At 44.9% G+C, this 24,006-nt stretch overlaps 1 protein-coding gene across 3 annotated transcripts in view; it reads left to right on the top strand.

The window, feature by feature from the left end:
- LOC119962101 (activin receptor type-2A) overlaps positions 1–24,006 on the top strand; it is a 197,041-nt gene that overhangs the window by 101,029 nt on the left and 72,006 nt on the right. The window contains exon 1 of one of the 3 annotated variants that reach the window (XM_038789971.1): positions 10,440–10,470. The exons of the other annotated variants lie outside the window; for them this stretch is intronic. Coding sequence (XP_038645899.1) covers positions 10,455–10,470 — 16 coding nt within the window. The 5' untranslated portion in view covers positions 10,440–10,454. Of the gene's footprint in view, positions 1–10,439; positions 10,471–24,006 lie in introns of those variants that run through there. 3 annotated transcript variants of the gene reach the window in all.

Raw genomic sequence — 24,006 nt, forward strand, 5'->3', positions numbered from 1 at the left:
TTTTCAAAGTCAGTTTGACATTAAGAAATAAGCTGCACCAGTAATCGAAATCAAGGTCAAGTAAGCACCATAGCAATATGAAAGCACCATTGTTCAGAATGTGGATAAAGCAAAGTCAGCAGAAAACCAGTAAAAAACAGTCTTGATAATAGCACAAAATTGCATTCCATAGCATCCACAAATATTCCAACATGAAATATTCAGAACGTATGTTGCACATTGAGGATTGACAGTTAACAATCGAATCAAGTGTATCTGATTCTCACCCAAACAAATTAGGACAACATAGAGATGTAGACAGATGGCTTCAGACTAGTAAAATTCTCCTGAACATGATGGTCCGTACGGCCATCTTTATTCCGGGATCATTCTATACTTTGATCTAACTATTCGCTATCTCTATTTTCATATTTTCACTTTTCCACGCTAACTCTTGAAGTAAATGCAAGCTGTTTTGCCTTAAGCAAGAAACCATTTCTGTACTATTTTGAAAGTTAAATTATTTATAAGTTACTTCTCTTTAAGTCCTTTGCTAGCCGGACTTTATTGAGAATAGATTTAAGTTTCTCTCGATTGTAATCAAGTAGAGGCAACAAAAGATTCTTATTTGCATCCAAGATGTTTAACTCAAATTTCTACTGAGTTTAGTGTTGTAAGACTTCACTAGCTCCGCATGGTAGATCTCTTCACTTACTATACAAGTTCAGAAAGATAAAATAATGCACGTCTTTCACTCTAATGTTCAGGATAAGTACGAAGGACAGGCAAATTGTGGTCGAAAACACTACACTACAGAATAAATGACAGATAAAACCAATTCCATGGATTTCTCAACAACCCATCCAGTCGTTTGTGACATTGTGAGTCAACTAACCTCCGTGAAACTTGATCTTTCTCGCAAGGGTTTTACAATCTCCATCTTCGAAGATCTCAACTTGGAATTCTCTCAAAATCGCTCCCACTTGAACAGCTTCAACAATGACCCCACCTCACAGGGTTTCAATCTCTCCTTCTGAGATTATTTTTCCCAAGTACGTCAAGTACACCAAGCTTCACCTTCCACACATAATCTCAGACCTTTGGCTGTGACAAGCAGGAGACCACTGATCCAAGAGTACTTTTGCTCCCGTGGCCTGCAACATAGAGTCACCAACCCTTTGGCTACCTTCTTGGATCATCAGAGCTTCTCTCGTGCCCACTTCGCTTTAAATCTGCTCTCCGCAGCTCATTCTTTAATTTTGAGCCTATGTCTTGGCTCCTTTCTTTTAACTTGGCTTAACGGGACCTATTTCTGTCCCCTATCTTTATCCCTTATCCAGGACTTCCTTTTGGGACATCCCCCTGGTTTGGGACCTCTCCCTCTCACTAGGAAACTTACTTGATAATGGTACTCCGTATTCTTTGTGTCGCCATTCTTTCTCCTGCATAGGCATGCAGGGTCGGTCCTTGGCCTGAAGTATGTAAAAAGGTAATATTGCACATGTGCAACCTGTTGTGGACAGTACATGCACAAAATATCTGAAGATTTCCAGTGTCTCCGACCTCCGAACAAAAGAAGGTGGCATTAGGTTTCATCAGTGTGATATTCATATTAGCAAAATGCCTCTATCCTTTTTGCACACTAGTTAACATGAAATTGTTGTTTTTGAATGGTCTTTCGGAACTTTGGTAATTTGAGCAGAAGCAGACGTAAGCTTGTTTAGATTGGCCTGATTGAGATGAACCGCTACCATAACTGCAGAACTGTCTGATATTGTTTAACTTGATCAATGAAGAATGATTCCCTGCATTCAAGGAATCTTTGTCAGTGCCTTGAGACCATGGCGATGTAAGTGGGGTTGGAGGGTAATCCACATTTGTTTTTCTTTCTGAATCAAATGGCATCTTTTTTTTAATAAACAATTTTATTGAGGTAGTTTTTGGCTTTCTAAACAGTTACAGACATCATCAGAAAGAAAGCAAAAAAGGCAAAAATGTGCAAACATCCATGTACTTTCAATACTTCAATCATAACATATTGCACAAGCTCGCCCCTCTCCCACCGGTACTACCCGCCATATTTTCCCTCCTACTCTACTCTACCCCCCCCCACCCCCTGCTGACGCTCACTCTCCCGCAAAGAAGTCAATAAATGGTTCCCACCTCCGGGCGAACCCCTGCACAGATCCCCTCAAGGCGAACTTAATTTTCTCCATACCCAGGAAACTCGACATGTCCGCAAGCCACAACTCCGTCTTCGGGGGCTTTGAGTCCCTCCACGCCAATAGTATTCGTCGCCGGGCTATCAGGGAAGCAAAGGCCAAAACATCGGCCTCTTTCTCCCCCGGGTCCTCCGAAACCCCAAAAATTGCCACCCCTGGACTCATCACCACCCTTGTTTTTAGCACCCGGGACATGACCCCCGCAAATCCCTCCCAGTACCCCCTCAGCTTAGGGCATGCCCAAAACATGTGCACGTGGTTCGCTGGTCCTCCCGCGCACCTAGCGCATTTGTCCTCTATCCCAAAGAATTTGCTCATCCGAGCCACCGTCATATGGGCCCGGTGAACGACCTTAAATTGAATCAGCCCGAGCCTAGCACATGTCGCGGTCGAATTTACCCTACTCAGGGCCTCTGCCCACAGCCCATCCTCCATTTCCCCGCCTAGCTCCTCCTCCCATTTAAGTTTCAGTTCCTCTGTCTGGGACCCTTCCTCCCTCATGAGCACCTTATATATACCCGAGACTCTACCCTCCCCTTCTTCCCTCCTAGAGACTATTCTGTCGAGGATCCCCATTGGCGGGAGGCGTGGGAAAGATGGGACCTGTCTACGAACAAAGTCCCGCAACTGTAGGTATCTAAAATCATTTCCCCTTACCAACCCAAATTTCTCCTCCAAGCTCCTCAAACTCGCAAAGCTTCCTTCCAGGAACATATCACCCACCCTTCCCGCCGCCGCCATACTCGGAACCCCCCATCCATACTCCCGGGGGCAAACCGATGGTTGTCGCAGATTGGCGCCCAGACAGATGCCCCCATCTCCCCCACATGCCTCCTCCACTGGCCCCATATCCGCAGGGTCGCCACCACTACCGGGCTGGTGGTGTACTTGGCCGGCGGCAGCGGTAGAGGAGCCGTGACCAGGACTGCCAAGTTGGAGCCCCTGCACGAAGCCGCCTCCACCTGCTCCCAAATAGACCCCGTACCCACCATCCACTTCCTTATCATAGCGATGTTGGCCGCCCAGTAATAATTGATCAGACTCGGCAAAGCCAGCCCTCCCTCGCTGCGGTTCCTCTCCAACATCGCCATCTTCACCCGTGGGGATTTTCCCACCCATCAAATGGCATCTTTGAGCCATTTTAAAAAATGGTTACTCACACAAGTTCTTTAATGCTCAACTTGGATGCACAAGGTGCCAAATTCTGGTGCAAGCAATCCATATGAAACATGCAACTACTATTTACATGCATTTTTCCTCCTGATCAATTTCCTCTCTTCCTATTCTCCAGAAGATATTGGACTGAAGAGGAATGATTTAGTGGGAATCAGTTAGTCACCAGTAACTCTACATAATGATTTTTCACCCTTGAACCCAGAAGCTGAGTTTTGCCAGTCTTGGTCTCTAGTCTCACAAGCTGGCCATACATGTAGTTTCTGAAGAAGTTTCCATTGAGAAATTGAAAATAGAACCAGGGGCATAAATTATAATGTTCCTATCTCTGCCCTAAACTGAAATCCAACTAACAGCATTATGTTATGAAATGAAATGAAAATGAATGAAAATTGCTTATTGTCACGAGTATGCTTCAATTAAGTCACTGTGAAAAGCCCCTAGTCGCCACATTCCGGCGCCTGTCTGGGGAGGCTGGTACGGGAATCTAGTAATTTAATGTTTTTCAAAATAATTTGGCAATGCCAACTTTTGTCGATGATGTGGAAATGCCGGTGTTGGACTGGGGTGAGCACAGTAAGAAGTCTTACAACACCAGGTTAAAGTCCAACATGTTTGTTTCAAACACTAGCTTTCGGAGCACTGCTTCCTCAGGTGAATGAAGAGGTATGTTCCAGAAACATCTATATAGACAAATTCAAAGATGTCTGCTTTCTTGCATCTTTGTAGAAACTTAATGTCAGTGTCTATATGCGCGATCTTCTTGGAGATCCTCTCCACTTTGAGCCGGCAGTTTGCGGTGTGAATTCACCTGAGGAAGGAGCAGTGCTCCGAAAGCTAGTGTTTGAAACAGACATGTTGGACTTTAACCTGGTGTTGTAAGACTTCTTACTGAACTTTAGTCGACTAAGTGGTGCTATTGCATTTGGCAATAAAAGCTGGAATTAACAACTTTTAGAGTCGAAAAAATACTTTAGGTCTTCATAATTGCATGTCATTGGCATAATTTCATTTCTTTCAGCTATATATTTATTACCAGCAAATGTAGTACGTTTTGGTCAACATGTTGAATCTTCAGTAGATGAAAGATATGTATTTGAAAATTTGATGGCACAAATTAAGAAAGTGTAGTTATATAGTGATGAAAATGTAAGTAATATCAGTTAATTTAAATACTTTAGGTACATTTCTCTCCACATTCCCTCAAATGAATTTCCTGGATTCCTCAATGTAAGTAGAGAAATATTTTGGGATGCGCGACAACGCAGAATCGCTGAGCAGAAACTTATGGCCAAGTTCCGCACACATGAGTACGGCCTCAACCGGGACCGTGGATTTATGTTGCATTACATTCAATCCCCACCATCTGGCATGGGCTTGGGAAATCCTACCAACTGTCCTGGCTTGAGACAATTCATACCTCTTTAACCTGTGATTATCCCTCTCTCCAGTCACTCCGTCTGGACCTGCCTGCAAAGACTCGCATTCAAAGTATCATCTTGCACCATTGACTTTTTCTATATATATGTTTCTGGGACTCGCCTCTTCATTCACCTGAGGAAGGCGCTATGCTCCGAAAGCTAGTGATTCGAAACAAACCTGTTGGACTTTAATCTAGATTACTAGTCCAGTGACACTGCCTCTCCTCTGATTGACTCAGCAAGAAATAAGACAACTGTGTTAAAGTTAATTACAAATAGAAATTGATGTCTCACGGCACCGAGGACCCGGGTTTGATCCCGGCCTTGGGGAACTGTCCATGTGGAGTTTGCACACTCTCCCCATGTCTGCGTGGGTGTCACCCCCACAACCCCAATGGATGTGCAGGATAGGTGAATTGACCACGCTAAATTACCTCTTAATCGTAAAAAAAATTAGGTACTCTAAATTTAGGACAAAAAGCTGATGGAAATTGTGTTGTGCTTAAATGCATTTCAAATAAATTATACTGAACTTCAATCCCAATTATTGCACAATAATAACTTGATGGGCTGCCAATGTTAAGTTACAGAAAAAGTCTTTGTAAAAATGCTGAAAAACTCTGTAATTTTAATGAACTAGAACCTGTTGCAAACCTCAAAGCTATTAAAAAAAAACAATTTCATGGGTCAGTTGAAACAAAGGAAATAGTTTAAATTACTAATAGATATGCTGACTTCATATTGATGTATTTTAAATGCAATTTTTGAGCACTAAATTCTGATTCTGCAATCTGGATATCATAAATAATGTGGCTATAAGAGCGTGCCAGAGGCAGTGAACTGTGGTGAGTAACTTGCCTCCTGACTCTCCACCATCGAGGAAAAGTCGCAGAATCACACAATGGTTACAGCCAGAAAGAGGCCATTTGGCCCGTTGTCTGCAGAGACTCACGGAATGAGCAGTTCATCGAGTGCCATTTCTCCATCTTTGCCCTGCAACCATACACATTCTTCCTTTTCGGAGAACAGACAAATTCCCTTTTGAATACCTCGATTGAAAGCCTCCACCACATACCCAGCGCATTCTAGACTACAATCGCCGGTTGTGTGAAAATGTTTCCTCATGCAGCTTTTGCTTCCGTTGCCAATTACTTTAAATCTGTCATCTTGTTCTCAACCCTTTCACAGGTGGAAACAGCCCCCTCCCCCGCCACCTACTACCTATCATTATTTTGTATACCTCTTCAAATCTCCTGTCAGCCTTTCTCCAAGGAAAACAATTCCTAATTCTCCAAACTGTATTAATTACAGAAGTTCCTCATACGGAACCATTCTTGTGAATCGTTTCTGCATTTTATCCAATGCCTTCACATTTTTCCCAATGTGTGGTGCCCAGAACTGGATGCAGTACTCCACGTGAAGTTGAACTAGTGTCTTGTGCAAGTTCAACTTAACCTCCTTGTTCTTGTAACCAAAGAGAAAATGCTGAAAAATCTTAGCAGGTCTGGCAGCATCTGTAGGGAGAAAAAAGAGCTAATGTTTCGAGTTCAGTTGATCCTGTGTCAAAGCTCCTTGCTCTTGTACTCTATGCCCCCAATAATAAAACCTAGGATATTGTATGGTATGTTTGTATATTGTATACAATATTGTTTGTTTTATTAACTGCTCTCTCAATCTGTCATGCCACCTTCAATGACATATGAAGATATGCATCCAGATCCTTCTGCTCCTGCATCCTCTTTAGAATTGTTCCTTTTAATTCTGAGAGTTATAACTTTGCTCACAAGCCTGTTGTGTAGCACTATATCAAATATCTTTTGGGAGCTTATGTATATCGCGACTGGATGAGAGTGCTTTGGCGTTGGGTGAAAACAGGAAAACAGGGAGTTAAGTAAAACTGGGAGAAGGTGAAACCGAAACATCGGGAGCAGAGCTGAGTTTTTCATCGAGATTTTCGAACAGAGGCCTGGAAATATAAGTGGTTTCACTGATTCACTGACTGAGAGTTCCGACTGGAGGAAAGCACTGAAAAGTGACAGAACAGGAAGGCTGTGATTTTACTGGGAATCTGTGCAAATTGGAAAACACATTTAAAATTTTACATTTAGCATTTTACATTTATAGTAGAAATCTAGTGCTGGGATGCTTATAGTTAACTGTAACTTATTTTAATTTAATAAGTATTTATTTTTAAATTAATTTATTAATTTGTTCCAGAAATGGTAGTTGATGGGGTAAAATGTTTCACTTTTGAGCTGCGGGAGGTCCGTGAAGCTTCCACCATTCCAAACATTTACACCTGCAGAAAGTGCACCCAATTAGAGCTGTTCACCGCATGGATTGGTTGGAGCAGTAGTTAGATGCACTTGGGAGCATGCAGCTGGCAGAAAGCGCCATAGACTGGAGTTTTAGAGACGTGGTTACAACCAAGGTGCAGAAAGATAGATGGGTGACCACTAGAAAGAGCAGGCAGTCAGTACAGGAATCTCCTGTTGCTGTCCCCCTTTCTAATAAGTATACCCATTTTGATACTGCTGAGGGGGGTGGCCTATCAGGAGCCAGAGCAGTGGCACCACGGCTGGCGCTGTTAAGGAGGGAGGAACAAAAAGCAGGAGAGCAATGGTTATAGGGAACTCTATCGTCAGGGGCACAAATTGATGTTTCCGTGGATGTGAAAGAGACTCCAGGATGATATGTTGCCTCCCTGGTGCCAGGGTTCAGGATATCTCTGAACGGGCAGGGGGCATTCTGAAGGATGAACAGCCAGAACAGCCAGTGGTACGTATTGGTACAGTACTAGTGACAAAGGCAGGAAGAGTGACGAGGTCCTGCAGCAGAAGTTCAGGACATTAGGTAGAAAATTAAAAAACAGAACCTCGAGGGTTGTAATCTCGGGATTACCCCCTGTCCCATGTGCCTGTGAGGCTAGAAATATAAAGATAGTTGAGTTAAACACGTGGCTGAACTGCTGGTGTAGGTTGGAGGGTTTTGTATATCTGGACCATTGGGAGGCACGGTAAGAGAGTGGTTATCACTGTTGCTTCACAGCGCCAGGGTCCCAGGTTCGATTCCCGGCATGGGTCACTGTCTGTGCGGAGTCTGTGTGTTCTCCCTGTGTCTGCGTGGGTATTCTCCGGATGCTCTGGTTTCCTCCCACAGGTCCCGAAAGACGTGCAGTTAGGTGAATTGGACATTCTGAATTCTCCCTCCGTATACCCAAACAGGTGCCAGAATGTGGCGACTAGGGGCTTTTCACTGTAACTTCATTGCAGTTTTAATGTAAGCCTACTTGTGACAATAAAGGTTATTATCTCTCCAGGGGCAGGTGGGACCTGTACAAGAAGGACGGATTGCAAGGACAGGGGCTGGTTTAGCATAGTGGGCTAAACAGCTGTCTTGCAATGCAGAACAAGACCAGCAGCGCGGGTTCAATTCCCGTACGGGCCTCCCAGAACAGGCGCCGGAATGTGTCGACTAGGGGCTTTTCACAGTAACGTAATTGAAGCCTACTTGTGACAATAAGCGATTATTATTATTATTATTATTATTATTATCATCATGATCTAAACTGGAGGGACATAAATATCCTGGCCGCGAGGTTTGCTAATGTCTCATGGGATGCTTTAAACTAGTGTGGCAGGGTAGTGCAAAGCAATAGGCTAGAAGGTGAAATAACTGAGGGGAACTGGGGAATAGAGTCAGTAAGACTCCGAGGAAGAGCAAGTAGGGAGATGTCACAAAACACAGCAGGATTAGTGGTATGAAGTGCATTTATTTCAATGTGAGAAGCATAACAAGTACTTTGAACTATGATGTTGTTGCCATTACAGAGACTTGGTTGAGGGGGGAACAGGATTGGCAGCTTAATGTTCCTCGATTTAGAGGTTTCAGGCGGGATAGAGGGGGACAGAAAAGGGGTGGGGAGTTGCACGGCTGTTTAAGGAGGTTGTCACAGCTGTACTGCAGGAGGACATCTCAGAGTGCTTATGCAGCGAGGTAATGTGGATAGAGCACAGGATTAAGAAGAGTGCAGTCACCATATTGGGGGTTTACTACAGACCTCCCAACAGCCAGCGGGAGATAGAGGAGCAGATATGTAGGCAGATTTTGGAAAAGGCGTAAAAGCAAAAGAGCTGTTGTGGTGGGTGATTTTAACTTCCTCTGCATTGACTGGGACTCACTTAGGGGCCTGGATAGGGCAGAGTTTTTAAGGAGCATCCAGGAGGGCTTATTGAAACAATATGTAGATAGTCCAACTAGAGAAGGGGCCGACTGGATCTGGTATTGGGGAAGAAGCCTGGCCAGGAGGTCGAAGTTTCAGTAGGGGAGCATTTTGGGAAAGGTGATCAGAATTCAGTACGTTTTCAGGTACTTTAGGAAGCGAACAGGCGCCGGAGTATGACGACTAGGGGATTTTCACAGTAACTTCACTGCAGTGTTAATGAAAGCCTACTTATGACACTAATTTAAAAAATAAATAAATTTAGAATACCCAATTAAGGGGCAATTTAGCGTGGCCAATCCATATGTTTGGGTTGTGGGGGTGAAACCCACGCAAACACAGGGAGAAATGTGCAAACTCCACACGGACAGTAACCCAGGACCTGGATCGAACCTGGGACCTCAGCGCCATGAGGCAGCATTGCTAGCCACTGCCTAACCGTGCTGTAGATTTGTGACACTAATAAAGATTATTATTATTAAAGACAAGAGTAGTCCTCGGGTAAAGGCGCTAAATTGGGGCAAGGCTAATTATAACAATATTCGTCAAGAACTGAAGAATCTTGATTGGGGTAAATCAACATCTGGCACGTAGGAGGCTTTCAAATGTCAGTTGATAAGACCATAAAACATAGGAGCAGAATTAGGTCACTGGCCCATTGAGTCTGCTCCGCCATTCAATCATGGCAAAAATTTCTCATCCCCATTCTCCTGCCTTCTCCCCATAACCCCTGGTCCCCTTATTAATCAAGAACCTATCTTTCTCTGTCTTAAAGACACTCAGTGATTTGACCTCTACAGCCTTCTGCAGATTCACCACCCTCTGGCTGAAGAAATTCGTCATCTCTGTTTTAAAGGATCGTCTCTTTAGTCTGAGATGGTGTCCTCTGGTTCACGTTTTTCCTACAAGTTGAAGCATCCTCTCCACGTCCACTCTATCCTGGTTTAGCACACTGGGCTGGTTTAGCACACTGGGCTGGTTTAGCACACTGGGCTAAATCGCTGGCTTTCAAAGCAGACCAAGCAGGCCAGCAGCACGGTTCGATTCCCGTAACAGCCTCCCCAGACAGGCGCCGGAATGTGGCGACTAGGGGCTTTTCACAGTAACTTCATTGAAGCCTACTCGTGACAATAAGCGATTTTCATTTCATTTCATTTCCAGGTCTCGCAGTATCTTGTAAGTTTCAATAAGATCCCCTCTCATCCTTCCAAACTCCAATGAGTACAGACCCAGAGTCCTCAAACGTTTCTCATACGACAAGTTCTTCATTCCAGGAATCATTCTTGTGAACCTCCTCTGGACACTTTCCAAGGCCAGCACATCCTTCCGGAGAAAAGGGGCCAAAACTGCTCACAATACTCCAAATGGGGACTGACCAGAGCCTTGTCCAGCCTCAGACGTACCTCCCTGAATTCAGGACTGGCATGTCCTGTGAGGATGAAGGATAAGTATGGTAAGTTTGGGGAACCTTGGATAACGAGGGATATTGTGAGCCTTTTCCAAAAGAAAAAGGAAGCATTTGTAAGGGCTAGAAGGCTGAGAACAGACAAAGCCCGTGAGGAACATAAGGAAAGTAGGAAAGAACTTAAGCAAGGAATCAGGAGGGCTAAAAAGGGCCATGAAAAACTATTGGCACACAGCATTAAGGAAAATTCCAAGGCTTTTTACATGTATATAAAGAGCAAGAGGAAAGCCTGGGAAAGGGTTGACCCACTCAAGACAGTGGAGGGAATCTATGCGTGGAACCAGAGGAAATGGACGAGGTACTAAATGAGTACTCTGCATCAGTATTCACCAAAGCAAAGGACTTGGTGGATGATGAGTCTGAGGAAGGGTGTGTAGATAGTCTGTGTCACATTGATATCAAAAAAGGTGTTGGGCGTCTTGAAAAACATTAAGGTAGATAAGTACCCAGGACTTGATGGGATCTACCCCAGAATACTGTGGGAGGCAAGGGAGGAAATTGCTGGGGCCTTGACAGAAATCATTGTATCCTCACTGGCTACAGCTGAGGTCCCGGAGGATTGGAGAATAGCTAATGTTGTTTCTTTGTTTAAGAAGGGTACCAAGGATAATCCAGGAAATTACAGGCCGGTGAGTCTTATATCAGTGGTAGGGAAATTATTTGAGAGGATTCTTCGAGACAGAATTTACTCCGATTTGGAAGCAAATGGATGTATTAGCATGAGGCAGCATGGTTTTGTAAAGGGAAGGTCGTGGCTCAATAACTTGATCAAGTTTTTCAAGGAAGTGACAAAGATGATTGATTTCATTTAATTTATTTATTGTCCCTTGTACCGAAGTACAGTGAAAAGTATTTTTCTGAACACGAGGGAACGTACGCAGTACGTACATAGTAGACAAAAGAATAATCAACAGTCAAATGGTACATCAACAAACAGTCATTGGTTACAGTGCGGAACAAGGGGCCAAACAAAGCAAATACATGAGCAAGAGCCGCATACGGCGTCATGAATAGTGGTCTTACAGGGAACAGATCAGTCCGAGGAGGAGTCGTTGAGGAGTCTTGTAGCTGTGGGGAAGAAGCTGTTCCTATGTGTGGATGTGCGGGTCTTCAGACTTCTGTACCTTCTGCCTGATGGAAGGGTCTGGAAAAAGGTATTGCCTGGGGGAGAGGGGTCTCTGATAATGCTGTCTGCCTTCCTGAGGCAGCGGAAGGTGTACACGGAATCAATGTGGGTGTGGCAAGGTTGTGTGATGCGTTGGGCTGAGTTCACCGCACTCTGCAGTTTCTTGCGATCTTGGACCGAGCAGTTGTCATACCAGGCTGAGATGGAGCCAGATAGAAGAAGGCTGCTATCACACATCTATAGAAGTTTGTGAGAGTCGATGCAGACATGCCAAATTTCTTTAGCTTCCATGAGAAGTAGAGACGTTGTTGGGCTGACTTGACTGTTGCGTCAACATGAGTGGCCCAGGACAGACTGTTGGTGATGGTGACCCCCTGGAACTTAAATATATTGACCCATCTCCATTTCGGAGCCATTGATGCAGACGGGAGTGTGTGTCGTGCTAGGCTTCCTGAAGTCGATGATCACATTTCTTTGGTCTTTCAAACATTTAGAGCGAGGCTGTTTTCGGTACACCATGCAACCAAGTGATTTATCTCCCTCTTGTAGTCTGATTCGTTGTTGTTTCAGATAAGGCCCACCACAGTCATATCATTTGCAAACTTATAGATTGAGTTAATAAGAACATAAGAATTAGGAGCAGGAGTATGCCATCTGGCCCCTCTCGAGCCTGATCTGCCATTCAATGAGATCATGACTGATCTTTTTTGGACTCAGATCCACTTTCCGGCCCGAACACCATAACCCTTAATCCTTTTATTCTTCAAAAAACGATCTATCTTTATCTTAAAAAAATTTAATGAAGGAGCCTCAACTGCTTCACTGGGAAAGGAATTCCATAGATTCACAACCCTTTGGGTGAAGAGGTTCCTCCGAAGCTCAGTCCTAAATCTACTTCCCCTTATTTTGAGGCTATGCCCCCTAGTTCTGCTTACACCTGCCAGTGGAAACAACCTGCTCGCATCTACCCTATCTTCATAATTTTATACGTTTCTATAAGACCCCCCCCTCCCCCCGCATCCTTCTAAATTCCAACGAGTACCGTCCCAGTCTACTCAACCTCTCCTCGTAATCCAACCACTTCAGCTCTGGGATTAACCTAGTGAATCTCCTCTGCACACCCTCCAGTGCCAGTACGTCCTTTCCCAGGTAAGGAGACCAAAACTGAACATAATACTCCAGGTGTGGTCTCACTAGCACCTTATACAATTGCAGCATAACCTCCCTAGTCTTAAACTCCATCGCTCTAGCAATGAAGGACAAAATTCCATTTACCTTCTTAATCACCTGTTGCACCAGTAAACCAACTTTTTTCGACTCATGCACGAGCACACCCAGGTGTCTCTGCACAGCGGCATGTTTTAATATTTATCATTTAAATAATAATCCCTTTTGCTATTATTCCTACCAAAATGGATAACCTCACATTTGTCAACATTGTATTTCATCTGCCAGACCCTAGCCCATTCACTTAACCTATCCAAATCCCTCTGCAGACTTCTGGTATCCTCTGCACTTTTTGCTTTACCACTCATCTCGATGTCGTCTGCAGACGTGGACACATTGCACTTGGTTCCCAACTCCAAATCATCTATGTAAATTGTGAACAATTGTGGGCCCAACACTGAACCCTGAGGAACACCATTAGCTACTGATTGCCAACCAGAGAAACACCCATTATTCCCCACTCTTTGCTTTCTATTAATTAACCAATCCTCTTTCCATGCTACTACTTTATCCTTAATGCCATGCATCTTTATCTTATGCAACTGTAAACCAACTGTGGTGCCACAAGTTTGGCTGTTGCTGTTTTCCCCTGAGAGGCCATTCCCCTCAACAGTATCCAAAGCGGTATATCTGTTCTGCAGGGGAATGGCCACATGAGATTCCTGCACTACCTGCCTCGCTCTCTTGCTCTGTCTGGTGGTCACCCATTCCCTGCCTGCGGAGCCTGAGCCTGCGGTGTGACCACGTCTCTATATGTGCTATCCACGATGCTCTCCGACTCGTAGGTGCTCCACAGTGTCTCCAGCCGCCGCTCCAGCTCTGAAACACGAGCTTCCAGGAGCTGTAACTGGAGACACTTCCTGCACACATGCTGACCCTGGGGACTGGAACTGTCCCCAGCCTGCCACATGGAGCAAGAGGAGCAGACCACGCCTTGGAGCTGTCCTGCCATGAATATTTCCTTTAAATTAAACCTATAAAATTAAACTTAAGGTGTTTTTGTGTCAGATTAAATCCAATCCCCGTGTACTATGTAATTAGCTTTATCCCTGGGTATTTATCTTGCTTGAGCTCACAACAAATTAAATAGTTATTTAATTACAATTTTAAAAGTTATTTAATTAAAATTTAAAAGTTATTCAAATCAACTTAAAAATAGTAATCTAAGTCAATTTTTTAAAAATAGTAATTCAAATCAACTTAAAAATAGTAATTTGAATCAAATTAAAACTAGTAACTCCACAAATATTCAAATTTAGCCCAGTCTGCCTTTCAGCCAATCAGGTCACAGTCTCCTGTGATGTCACTTTACCGTTTTTTTTCAATTTTGCAGCTCTCCTCCCTGCAGCACAGTGTCCTGCGCAGGTCCGCTCCTCTCTGCTCAGCCCCGAGCCTGGCGTTGTCTTTATCCTCTCCCCTGCAGCAGTGTCCCACGCAGGTCCGCTCCTCTCTACTCCCGGAAGGTAGTGAAGGCCTCAAGCCTGGTGCTGCCTTTATCCTCTCCCCTGCAGCACTGGCCCGCGCAGGTCCGCTCCTCTCTGCTCCCGGAGTTGGAGTTAAATCTTGCCACGCAGTCATGTGTGTATAGGGAGTACAGTAGAGGATTGAGCACACATCCTTGCGGGGCTCCAGTGTTGAGGACTATTGTGGAAGAGGAGCTGTTGCCTATCCTGACAGATTGCGGTCTGTTGGTGAGGAAGTCGAGGGTTCAGCTGCATAGGGAGGGGTCAAGTCCCAAGATTGCAGAGTTTGGTTATTAGTCTTGTTGGGATAATGGTGTTGAAGGCGGAGCTGTAGTCTATGTACAGCAGTCTTACATAGGTGTCCTTGTTGCCGAAGTGTTCGAGTGTTGGTTGTAGAGCCTGGGAGATAGCATTTGCTATGGGCTGGTTGCGGTGATAGGCAAATTGCAGTGGACCAAGACCGTCAGGGAGGTTGTCAGTGATCCGTCTCATAACTAGCCGCTCGAAGCATTTCATGATAACAGACATCAGGGCCACCTGTCGGTAGTCGTTGAGGCAGGCTACCTTGTTCTTCTGTGTTACTGGTATTATGGTGGTCTTCTTGAAAGAGGTGGGAACTCCCGTTGGCAACTATGCTGTGAACAGGGGCTGGGTTAGCACAGGGCTAAATCGCTGGCTTTGAAAGAGTAGTGGGGGCATGGAATGCAATACCTTCAAGCGGCTATTGGAAAGGTACATGGATTACGGTAGAATGATGGGTGTAGATTAATTTGTTCTTAATCTAGGACAAAAGATCGGCACAACATCGTGGGCCGAGGGGCCTGTTCTGTGCTGTATTTTTCTATGTTCTGTGAAAGCAGACCAAGGCAGGCCAGCAGCATGATTCAATTCCCGTACCAGCCTCCCCAAACAGGCGGCGGAATGTGGCGACTAGGGGCTTTTCACAGTAACTTCATTTGAAGCCTAATTGTGACAATAAGCGATTTCCATTTCATTTTCATTTCATTTAGCTCCTGCTCTTTGTGGTTTTCTGACGGCTTTTAAGCTGAATTTTCGTTGAACTTTTTTCCAACAAAAATGGATAAAAGTGAGAGGAGGAGAAGGCGACCCCTAACCTATGGAATTACGCTCGAAAAATAATCGCAAAAGAAGGAATCAAAAGTTGGTTGGAAGTGAGGATATGAGCTTGGTGGCTGCAATGGCAGAGAAGTGAGATCCGGCTCCGTCAGCTCAATGGTCGATGGATCAGTTGGCTACATACCTGGATGAGAATTTTGCCCGGCACGTAAGGAGCGTGCGGAGGATCTGACTAAGGTGGTAGCCTCGATTAAGGAGGCTGTCGACCGGATGGAGGTGACAGTGAAGGCTCAGGGACAGTCGATCCAAAAGCTGCAGGAGCAGTCGACAGAACAAGAGGAGCAGTCCACTCAGATGGCACTGCAAATTGGCATTTTACAGGATCGGCAAAATCGACTGCTGGAAAAGGTGGAGGATCTGGCGAATCATTCCCGCAGGCAGAACGGTCGGATCAATAGAACAATAATAGAACAATACAGCGCAGTACAGGCCCTTCAGCCCTCATTGCGCCAACCTGTGAAACCAATCTAAAGCCAATCTACACTATTCCATTATCATCCATATGTTTATCCAATGACCATTTAAATGCCCTTAATGTTGGCGAGTCCACTACTGTTGAAGGCAGGGCATTCCATGCCCTTACTACTCTCTGAGTAAAGAACCTACCTCTGACATCTGTCCTATATCTATCTCCCTTCAATTTAAAGCTATGTCCCCTCGTGCTAGCCATCCCCATCCGAGGAAAAAGGCTCTCACTGTCCACCCTATCTAATCCTCTGATCATCTTGTTGACTAGTGGTGTTCCACAGGGATCAGTGCTGGGACCGTTGCAGTTTGTAGTATATAGAAATGATTTGGACGAAAATGTAACTGGTCTGATTAGTACGTTTGCGGGTGACACAAAGGTTGATGGTTTTGCGGATAGTGATGAGAACCGTTAGAGGATACAACAGGATATAAATTGGTTGGAGACTTCGGCGGAGAGAATGCAGATGGCGTTTAATCTAGACAAATGTGAGGTAATGCAGTTTGGAAGGCCTAATACAGGTGGGAAATGTACAGTAAATGGCAGACCCTTAAGGTATTGACATGCAGAGAGATCTGGGTGTACAGGTCACTGAAAGTGGCAACGCAGGTGGAGACGGTTATCAAGAAGGCATACGGCATGCTTGCCTTCGTCGGTCGGGACATTGAGTATAAAAATTGGCAAGTCATAATAATAATAATCGCTTATTGTCACAAGTAGGCTGCAATGAAGTTCCTGTGAAAAGCCCCTAGGCCAGTACGGGAATTGAACCCGCTGCTGCTGGCCTTGTTCTGCCTTACAAGTCAGCTGTTTAGCGCACTGTGCTAAACCAGCCCCTAGATGTTGCAGCTTTATAGAACCTATATTCCACACTTGGAATATAGTGTTCAGTTCTGATCGCCACACTACCAGAAGGATGTGGAGGCTTTGTTGAGGGTACAGAAGAGGTTTACCAGGATGGTGTCTGGGATGGAGGGCATTAACTATGAGGAAAAGTTTGATAAACGTGGTTTGTTTTAACTGGAATTGAGGTTGAGGGGCGACCTTATAGAAGTCACTGCTTCCTCTGCAGATGTATGCACATTAATTGTGATTTAAACTTTCTTACTTACTCTGACCCCCTCCTAATAACTTACCATTTCCTACTTTAGTTTTATTTACCTCTGTCAGTATACTGCGCAACTTGATACTCCTCCCTGATATCTTTCTGGCTCCCACACCCCCGCAAATTTAGTTTAAACCCTCCACAATAGCACTAGTCTGGAGTACGATGGAATATTCTCCAACAGCGTTTGAAGCTTGACAGTATCCAGGACAAAGCAGACCTCTTAATTGGCCCCGATTTACCTCCTTGGAAAAAAAATTCACTCCCTCCACCTCTGGAACACAGTGGCAGCCTCTACAAGATGCTGTGCTGCAATTCACCAAGGCTCCTTCGACAGCACATTGACTACCAAATGGGAGGACATGGGCAGCAGTTATGCAGTAACACTACCACCTGCAAGTACCCCTCCAGGTTGCACACCATCCTAACTTGGACTATTTCGCTGTTGCTTCACTTTCGCAGGGCCAGAATCCTGGAACTCCCTTCCAAACATCAATGTCGGTGTACCCCACCATGTGGGCAGCAGTTCAAGAAAGCAGCTCACCACCACATTCTCCAGGGGAATTAAGGGTGGACAATGAATTGTGAAGAACCCCGCTGATGTTATCTGTGCTAGTGTCAAGTTATCCCCGAAGGATAACTTGAAACACTAGTTCTTACTGGTGTGTTTTTGTTTGGAATGATGGGGGCGATTTCTCCGAGCCCCGCGCCAGGCCGGAGAATCGGAGCAACCTCGTCCCGACGCCGGCGCGCGATTCTCTGAGATGCGGCGCCGGCCGCGGGCCGCTGGAATTGGCGGGGCTGCTCCGACATGACAGAGTCCCGCCGGCGCTGTTCACCCCTGGTTGGCGGGAACTCTGCGGGCACGCTCGGGGGGGGGGGGGGGGCTCCAATGGTGTCTGGCCTGCGATCGGGGCCCGCCAATCAGCGGGCCAGCCTCCTCCCCCCTTCCCGGGCCTACTTTCCGGCGCAGCTGGCCCCAAAACACCGACCCCATGTTGAGTCGGGGCCGGCGCGCATAAGACGTTTCCCGCGCATGTGCAGGATGGCACAGCACAACTGCGCATGCGCAGGATTGTGCTGGCCCAACTACGCATGACGCAGGTTGGCATGGCACCCATTTGGCGCCGAGTACTGAGACTGGAGCGGTGTGAACCGTTCCAGCGCCGTGCTGGCCCCCTGTGGGGGCTAGAATAGAACATTACAGCGCAGTACAGGCCCTTCGGCCCACGATGTTGCACCGCCCTGTGAAACCCTTCTAAAGTCCCTCTACACTATTCCCTTATCGTCCATATGCCTATCCAATGACCATTTGACTGCGTATAGTGTTGGCGAGTCCACTACTGTTGCAGACAGGGCATTCCACGCCCTTACTACTCTCTGAGTAAAGAACCTACCTCTGACATCTGTCCTATATCTATCTCCCCTCAATTTAATGCTATGTCCCCTCGTGCTGGACATCACCATCCGAGGAAAAAGGCTCTCGAAGTCCACCCTATCTAATCCTCTGATCGTGGCGTTCACGATGGCGCGAACACTTGGCCGCCATGTCGGTGAATCGCCCCCAATGTGAGGAACCATGTACAAACCAGTGAGTAACCAGTCCAGTCGTTTCATAAACAATAAAGAATATTCATGAAAGTAAAAGAAAAGACAAAAACCACACAACAAAAGACTAATATACACCACAATATTTGAGTAGATGAATAACAAAACATAGTGTTATCTGAAGTTACCTCTTGTTCCCAAAATATACCCACCTTCCCTGATCTCACTGAGACACCCATTTTCCCAAGCAACATCCAATTGTTAGTAACTCTGTAGGTTAAATACAGTTAATAGTTAACACACAATACCGCTTAGGGACCAAAACATCTCAGCCTAGTTCAGCGATGGCACAAAACTGTGTCTTTTAGAGGGGAATATCAGCAATTCGCTGTGGCTCTAAATGTTAGATAGAGCAGGTCTCTGTTCAGATTGTGGATGGAACTGGCCTGTCTGATTATTCGATTGAAAACTGTCCTTCTTCCCCAATGAGGGTGCTCATGGTTATACTGTTTAGTCTCTTTGTTATTCCCCGCTTTGGATTCTGCTGTCTACCTCTCTCAAATTCCTTGCCTTTAAAAATTAGCATTTGTATTGCCCCACTGATCTCTGAAAAATTATGTTTCTGATATGGCCATTCACACCTCAATGTCTCTGGACTCCTAAAATTGTTCCTGGGAAAATTGTCTCTTATTATTCTTCTAGATGCCAGCTAGTCTTGTTACTTGCCTGTGATTTTCATCTCAAATTCACTGTTCATCTTGTTAACTTCCTACATTCCTAACTGAATGCTGGCATCATCAATGATGTTCACATTGCGCGAAAGAATACATTTTTGAAAAATCTGTGGGTTTAATTGAAGTGTTGTAAATATGCCATTTTTTGGAAACATTGTATAAACACAATTTGAGTTTCAAATCAATTAAAATGCATATTTAGTGCATGACTTTTGAATAGTTCTGTTCACAGCATTACTTTCGATGTGCTTTGATTTAACAAAGTCCATATCTTGACTCACCAGGGGCTGGTTTAGCACACTGGGCTAAATCGCTGGCTTTTAAAACAGACCAAGTAGGCCAGCAGCACGGTTTGATTCCCGTACCAGCCTCCCCGGACAGGCGCCGGAATGTGACGACTAGGGACTTTTCATAATAACTTCATTGAAGCCTACTTGTAACAATAAACGATTTTCATTTCATTTCATTTTCATTGAAGCTAAATTGGTTACGATGCAGGATTAATTGGCATTTTAATTGTCTATGTAAACTAAACTAAAGTACTGGAGTTTAATCTGTCTTATATGACCTTTCCCCCCTCGCCCCCCCCTCCCAATAACAAAAGTCCAGCTCACAGTTGCATAAATCACTCTGTTCTGAGGATAAAATGGCACCATGCACAAATACTTTAAACTACTTGACTTGACATGGTATTTTTGTCTCCATCCTCCACTCTGCTTTCTTCTTGGGTGTTAACAAGGATTTGGAATTTTCTTTTGAAGATGTATGAAGTCACCTTGACTGTTTGTCTAATGAGTCGGCTGATTATAATAGGCAGAGTACAGACTGTACTCAATCAGCCTGCGCTTCCAAAAGCTATGATTCTGCGATTGGGCAGCACTTGCTGGACAATTCTGATGCACTAATAGCTACACTAAGAACCAATTTTAAATAATCAGTCGAGCTCATGATGTGGTTCATTAATGCTTGCTGGAATCATACACAATTCTCTGCAAACAAAATTAATACATCCAAGGCTTATCCCTCTTTTTTGAATTACCTGAAAACGTGGGGAGTCTAGGGTTCCCCGTTGCTTTGTCCATGGCAGTGCCTTGGCCAATCAAAGTCAACTTGCCAACCAATCATCCATTTTCTCCCGTATAAATTGTTGTGAATGTTTCAATTTTGGCATTCTTGCGTATGGCCTAATGAGTGCAAGACAAACATTCAGCAATAAACGTGTTTGCCTTAAACATTAATGTTGCTGCCATGAATAAAGATATTAGGTACAGTGCAAGTGTTAAGGTACAATGCAAAGAAACCTCTGGGCTATACTGTGTACAAATTAGTACTGTCATCTGTGCATCGTGTATATATATGCATGTTTCAAAGTCAAAACGTTGTGACCAGTTTTTTAGGCCAAAAGTCATGGGGGTCAATTTTATATGAGTATATATGGTATAAAGTGAAAACTTTAATTCATGGTTGCAGTTGCACATACTGTGCTTTGGAACATGATGCATTTTACCTAGAAGGAAATTTTCTAGGAATGTGGCCGAGCAGTATGTTTGGCTCTACCAGTGGGGATTTCTGGAAGGAAGTTGAAGTAGTGATTCAGGGACAGTAAACCACAGGTAAGACATTAGAGAACAACAGCCATACAAGTTGAATCTATATGATGTTTTGCATTAATGAATTCACCTTGCATTGCTCTTTAACCTTAACTAAATAAACTTGGAGTCACAGCAGAGAAGGATCCATCTTGTCCACGCCAGTCCAAGACATCCAGGTGCCCCTACTGATCCACCTTCGTGCACCAGGCCCATAGCCCTGTAGCTTACAGCACTTAAGGTGCAATTTCAGGTACTTTGGGTCTCTGCCTCCACTACCAACTCAGGCAGCAAATTCCAGACTCCCACTACCCTCTGTGTAAAACCAAAAAAAAAACCAAACCAAAAAATTCTTCTGTGGGTGGCACGGTGCCACTGTGGTTAGCACTGCTGCCTCACAGCTCCAGGGACCCAGGTTCAATTCCGGCCTTGGGTGACTGTCTATGGAGTTTGCACTTTCTTCCCGTGTCTGCATGGGTTTCCTCTGGGAGGTCAGGTTTCCTCCCACTGTCCAAAGATGTGCAGGTTAGGTCGATTGGCCATGTTAAATTGCCCCTTAGTGTCCAAAAGGTTATGTGGTGTTACTGGGTTACTAGAATAGGGTGGAGATGTGGGCTTAAGTAGGGTGCTGTTTCCAAGGGCTGGTGCAGACCCGATGGGCCGAATGACTTCCTTCTGCACATCAAATTCTATGATTCCTCATGTCCCCTCTACACTTTGACTAGACGAGCTTGTTTGAGGGAAAATCAACATCCGGCATGTGGGAAGCTTTCAAATGTCAGTTGATTAGAATTCAGGACGGGTATATACCTGTGAGACTGAAAGATAAGGGTGGCAAGTATAGGGAACCCTGAATAACGAGGGCTATTATGAACCTTGTCAAAAAGAAAAAGGAAGCACTCATAAGGTCTAAAAGGCTTTGGACAGATGAATATTGAAGAATGTGAGGCAAGTAGGAAGGAACTTAAGGTACGAGTTAGGAAGTCTAAAAGGGGTCATGAAACGTCATTGGCAAACAGGATTAAGGAAAGACCTGAGGCTACTTATGTAAAGAGCAAGAGGGTAGCCAGAGAAAGAGTTGGCCCATTGAAGGACATTGGAGGAAATCTATGTATGGAACCAGAGGAATTGGGAGTGATTCTAAATGAATACTTTGCCTCAGTATTCACCAAAGGGAAGCACTTGGTGGATGAGGAATATAGGGTAGAGTGTGTAGATATTCTGAGTCATGATGATAATAAAGAGGTGTTGGACATCTTAAAAAAAACATTAAAGTAGATACGTCCCCAGGGCCTGATGGGATCTACCCCAGAGTACTGAAGGGGGCAAGGGAGGAAATTGCTGGGGCCTTGACAGTAATCTTTGCATCCTCATTGGCTACAGGTGAAGTTCCAGAGGACTGGAGAGTTGCCAATGTTGTTCCATTGTTTAAGAAGGGGAGCATCAATAATCCAGGAAATTATAGGCCGGTGAGCCTTACATCAGTGGTAGGGAAATTATTGGAAAAGATACTTAGAAATAGGATTCACTCACATTTGGGAAAAAATGGACTTATAGTGATGGACAGCATGGTTTTGTGAAGGGGAGATCGTGCCTCACGAATTTGATTGAGTTTTTCGAGGAAGTGACAAAGATGATAGATGAGGAAAAGGCAGTAAATTTTGTATACATGAACTTCAGTAAAGCCTTTGACAAGGTACCTCACGGCAGACTGGTACAAAAGGTGAAGTCACATGGGATCAGAGGAGAGCTGGCAAGTTGGATACAGAACTGGCTTGGGCACAGAAGACAAGAGGGTAGTAGGAGAAGGGAGTTTTTTCTGAACGGAAGCCTGTGATCAGCGGCGTTCCACAGGGATCACTTCTGGGGCCTTTATATACGTGGTGTATATAAATGATTTGGAAGAAAATATAGCTGTCTGATTAAGTTCGCACATGACACAAAAATTGGTGGCGTTGTGGATAGTGTAGAGGATTGTCAGAGGATACAGCAGGATATAAACTGGTTGAAGTCTTGGGCGGAGAAATGGCAGACGGAGTTTAATCCGGACAAGTGTGAGGTAATGCACTTTGGAGGGTCCAATGTATGGTATTACACAATAAATGGTAGAATTCTTGCGAGTACTGACAGGCAGAGAGATCTGTGCGTGAATGTGCACCGATCACTGAAAGTGGCAACACACATGGATAAGGTGGTCAAGAAGGCCTTCGTCGGCCGGGGCATTGAGTATTAAAATTGGCAAGTCATGTTGAGGACGTTAGTTAGGCCTCATTTGGAATATTGTGTAGAATTCTGGTCACCACAGTACCAGAAGGATGTGGATGCTTCGGAGAGAGTACAGAAGCGGTTTACTAGGATGTTGCCCGGTATGGAGGGCATTAGCTATGAGGAGACGTTAGGTAAACTTGGTCTGTTCTCACTGGTACGACGGAGGTTGAGAAGCGACCAGATAGAGGTCGTCAACAAGATTGAGTGGCGTGAACAGATTAGATAGTTAGATGCTCTTTCCTCGGGTAGGACAGTCAAGTACTAGCGGACACAGGTTTAAAGTGCGTGGGGGAAAGTTTAGAACAGAGGTGTGAAATAGATGTTTTGCACAGAGGGTGGTAAATATATGGTTTGCGCTGCCTGAGGAGTGGTGGGAGCAGGCACGATAGTGGCATTGAAGAGGCATCGAGACAAATATATGAATAGGGTGGGAATGGAAGGATACAAACTCCGTTCATTCTTAGTTTAGCTGACGGTTTTAGTTTAGGCAGGTACCATGGTCGGCCCAGGCTTGGAGGGCGAAGTGCCTGTGCTGTATTCTTTGTTCTTTGAATCGAACCTGGGACCCTGGCACTGCGAAGTATTCCCATCCTATTCATGTATTTGTCAAGATGCCCCTTAAACATCACTATCGTCCCTGCTTCCCACCTCCTCCGGCAGCGAGTTCCAGGCACCCACTACCCTCTGTGTAAAAAAAAAAAAAACTTGCCTCAGGGTCCCAGGTTCGATTCCCTGCTTGGGTCACTGTCTGTGCGTTCTCTCTCTGTCTGTGTGGGTTTCCTCCGGGTGCTCCGGTTTCCTCCCACATGTCCCGAAAGACGTGCTGTTAGGTAATTTGGACATTCTGAATTCTTGCTGTGT

Source organism: Scyliorhinus canicula, chromosome 2 (genome assembly GCF_902713615.1).
Source record: "Scyliorhinus canicula chromosome 2, sScyCan1.1, whole genome shotgun sequence".
In the NCBI taxonomy this organism is placed as follows: domain Eukaryota; kingdom Metazoa; phylum Chordata; class Chondrichthyes; order Carcharhiniformes; family Scyliorhinidae; genus Scyliorhinus; species Scyliorhinus canicula.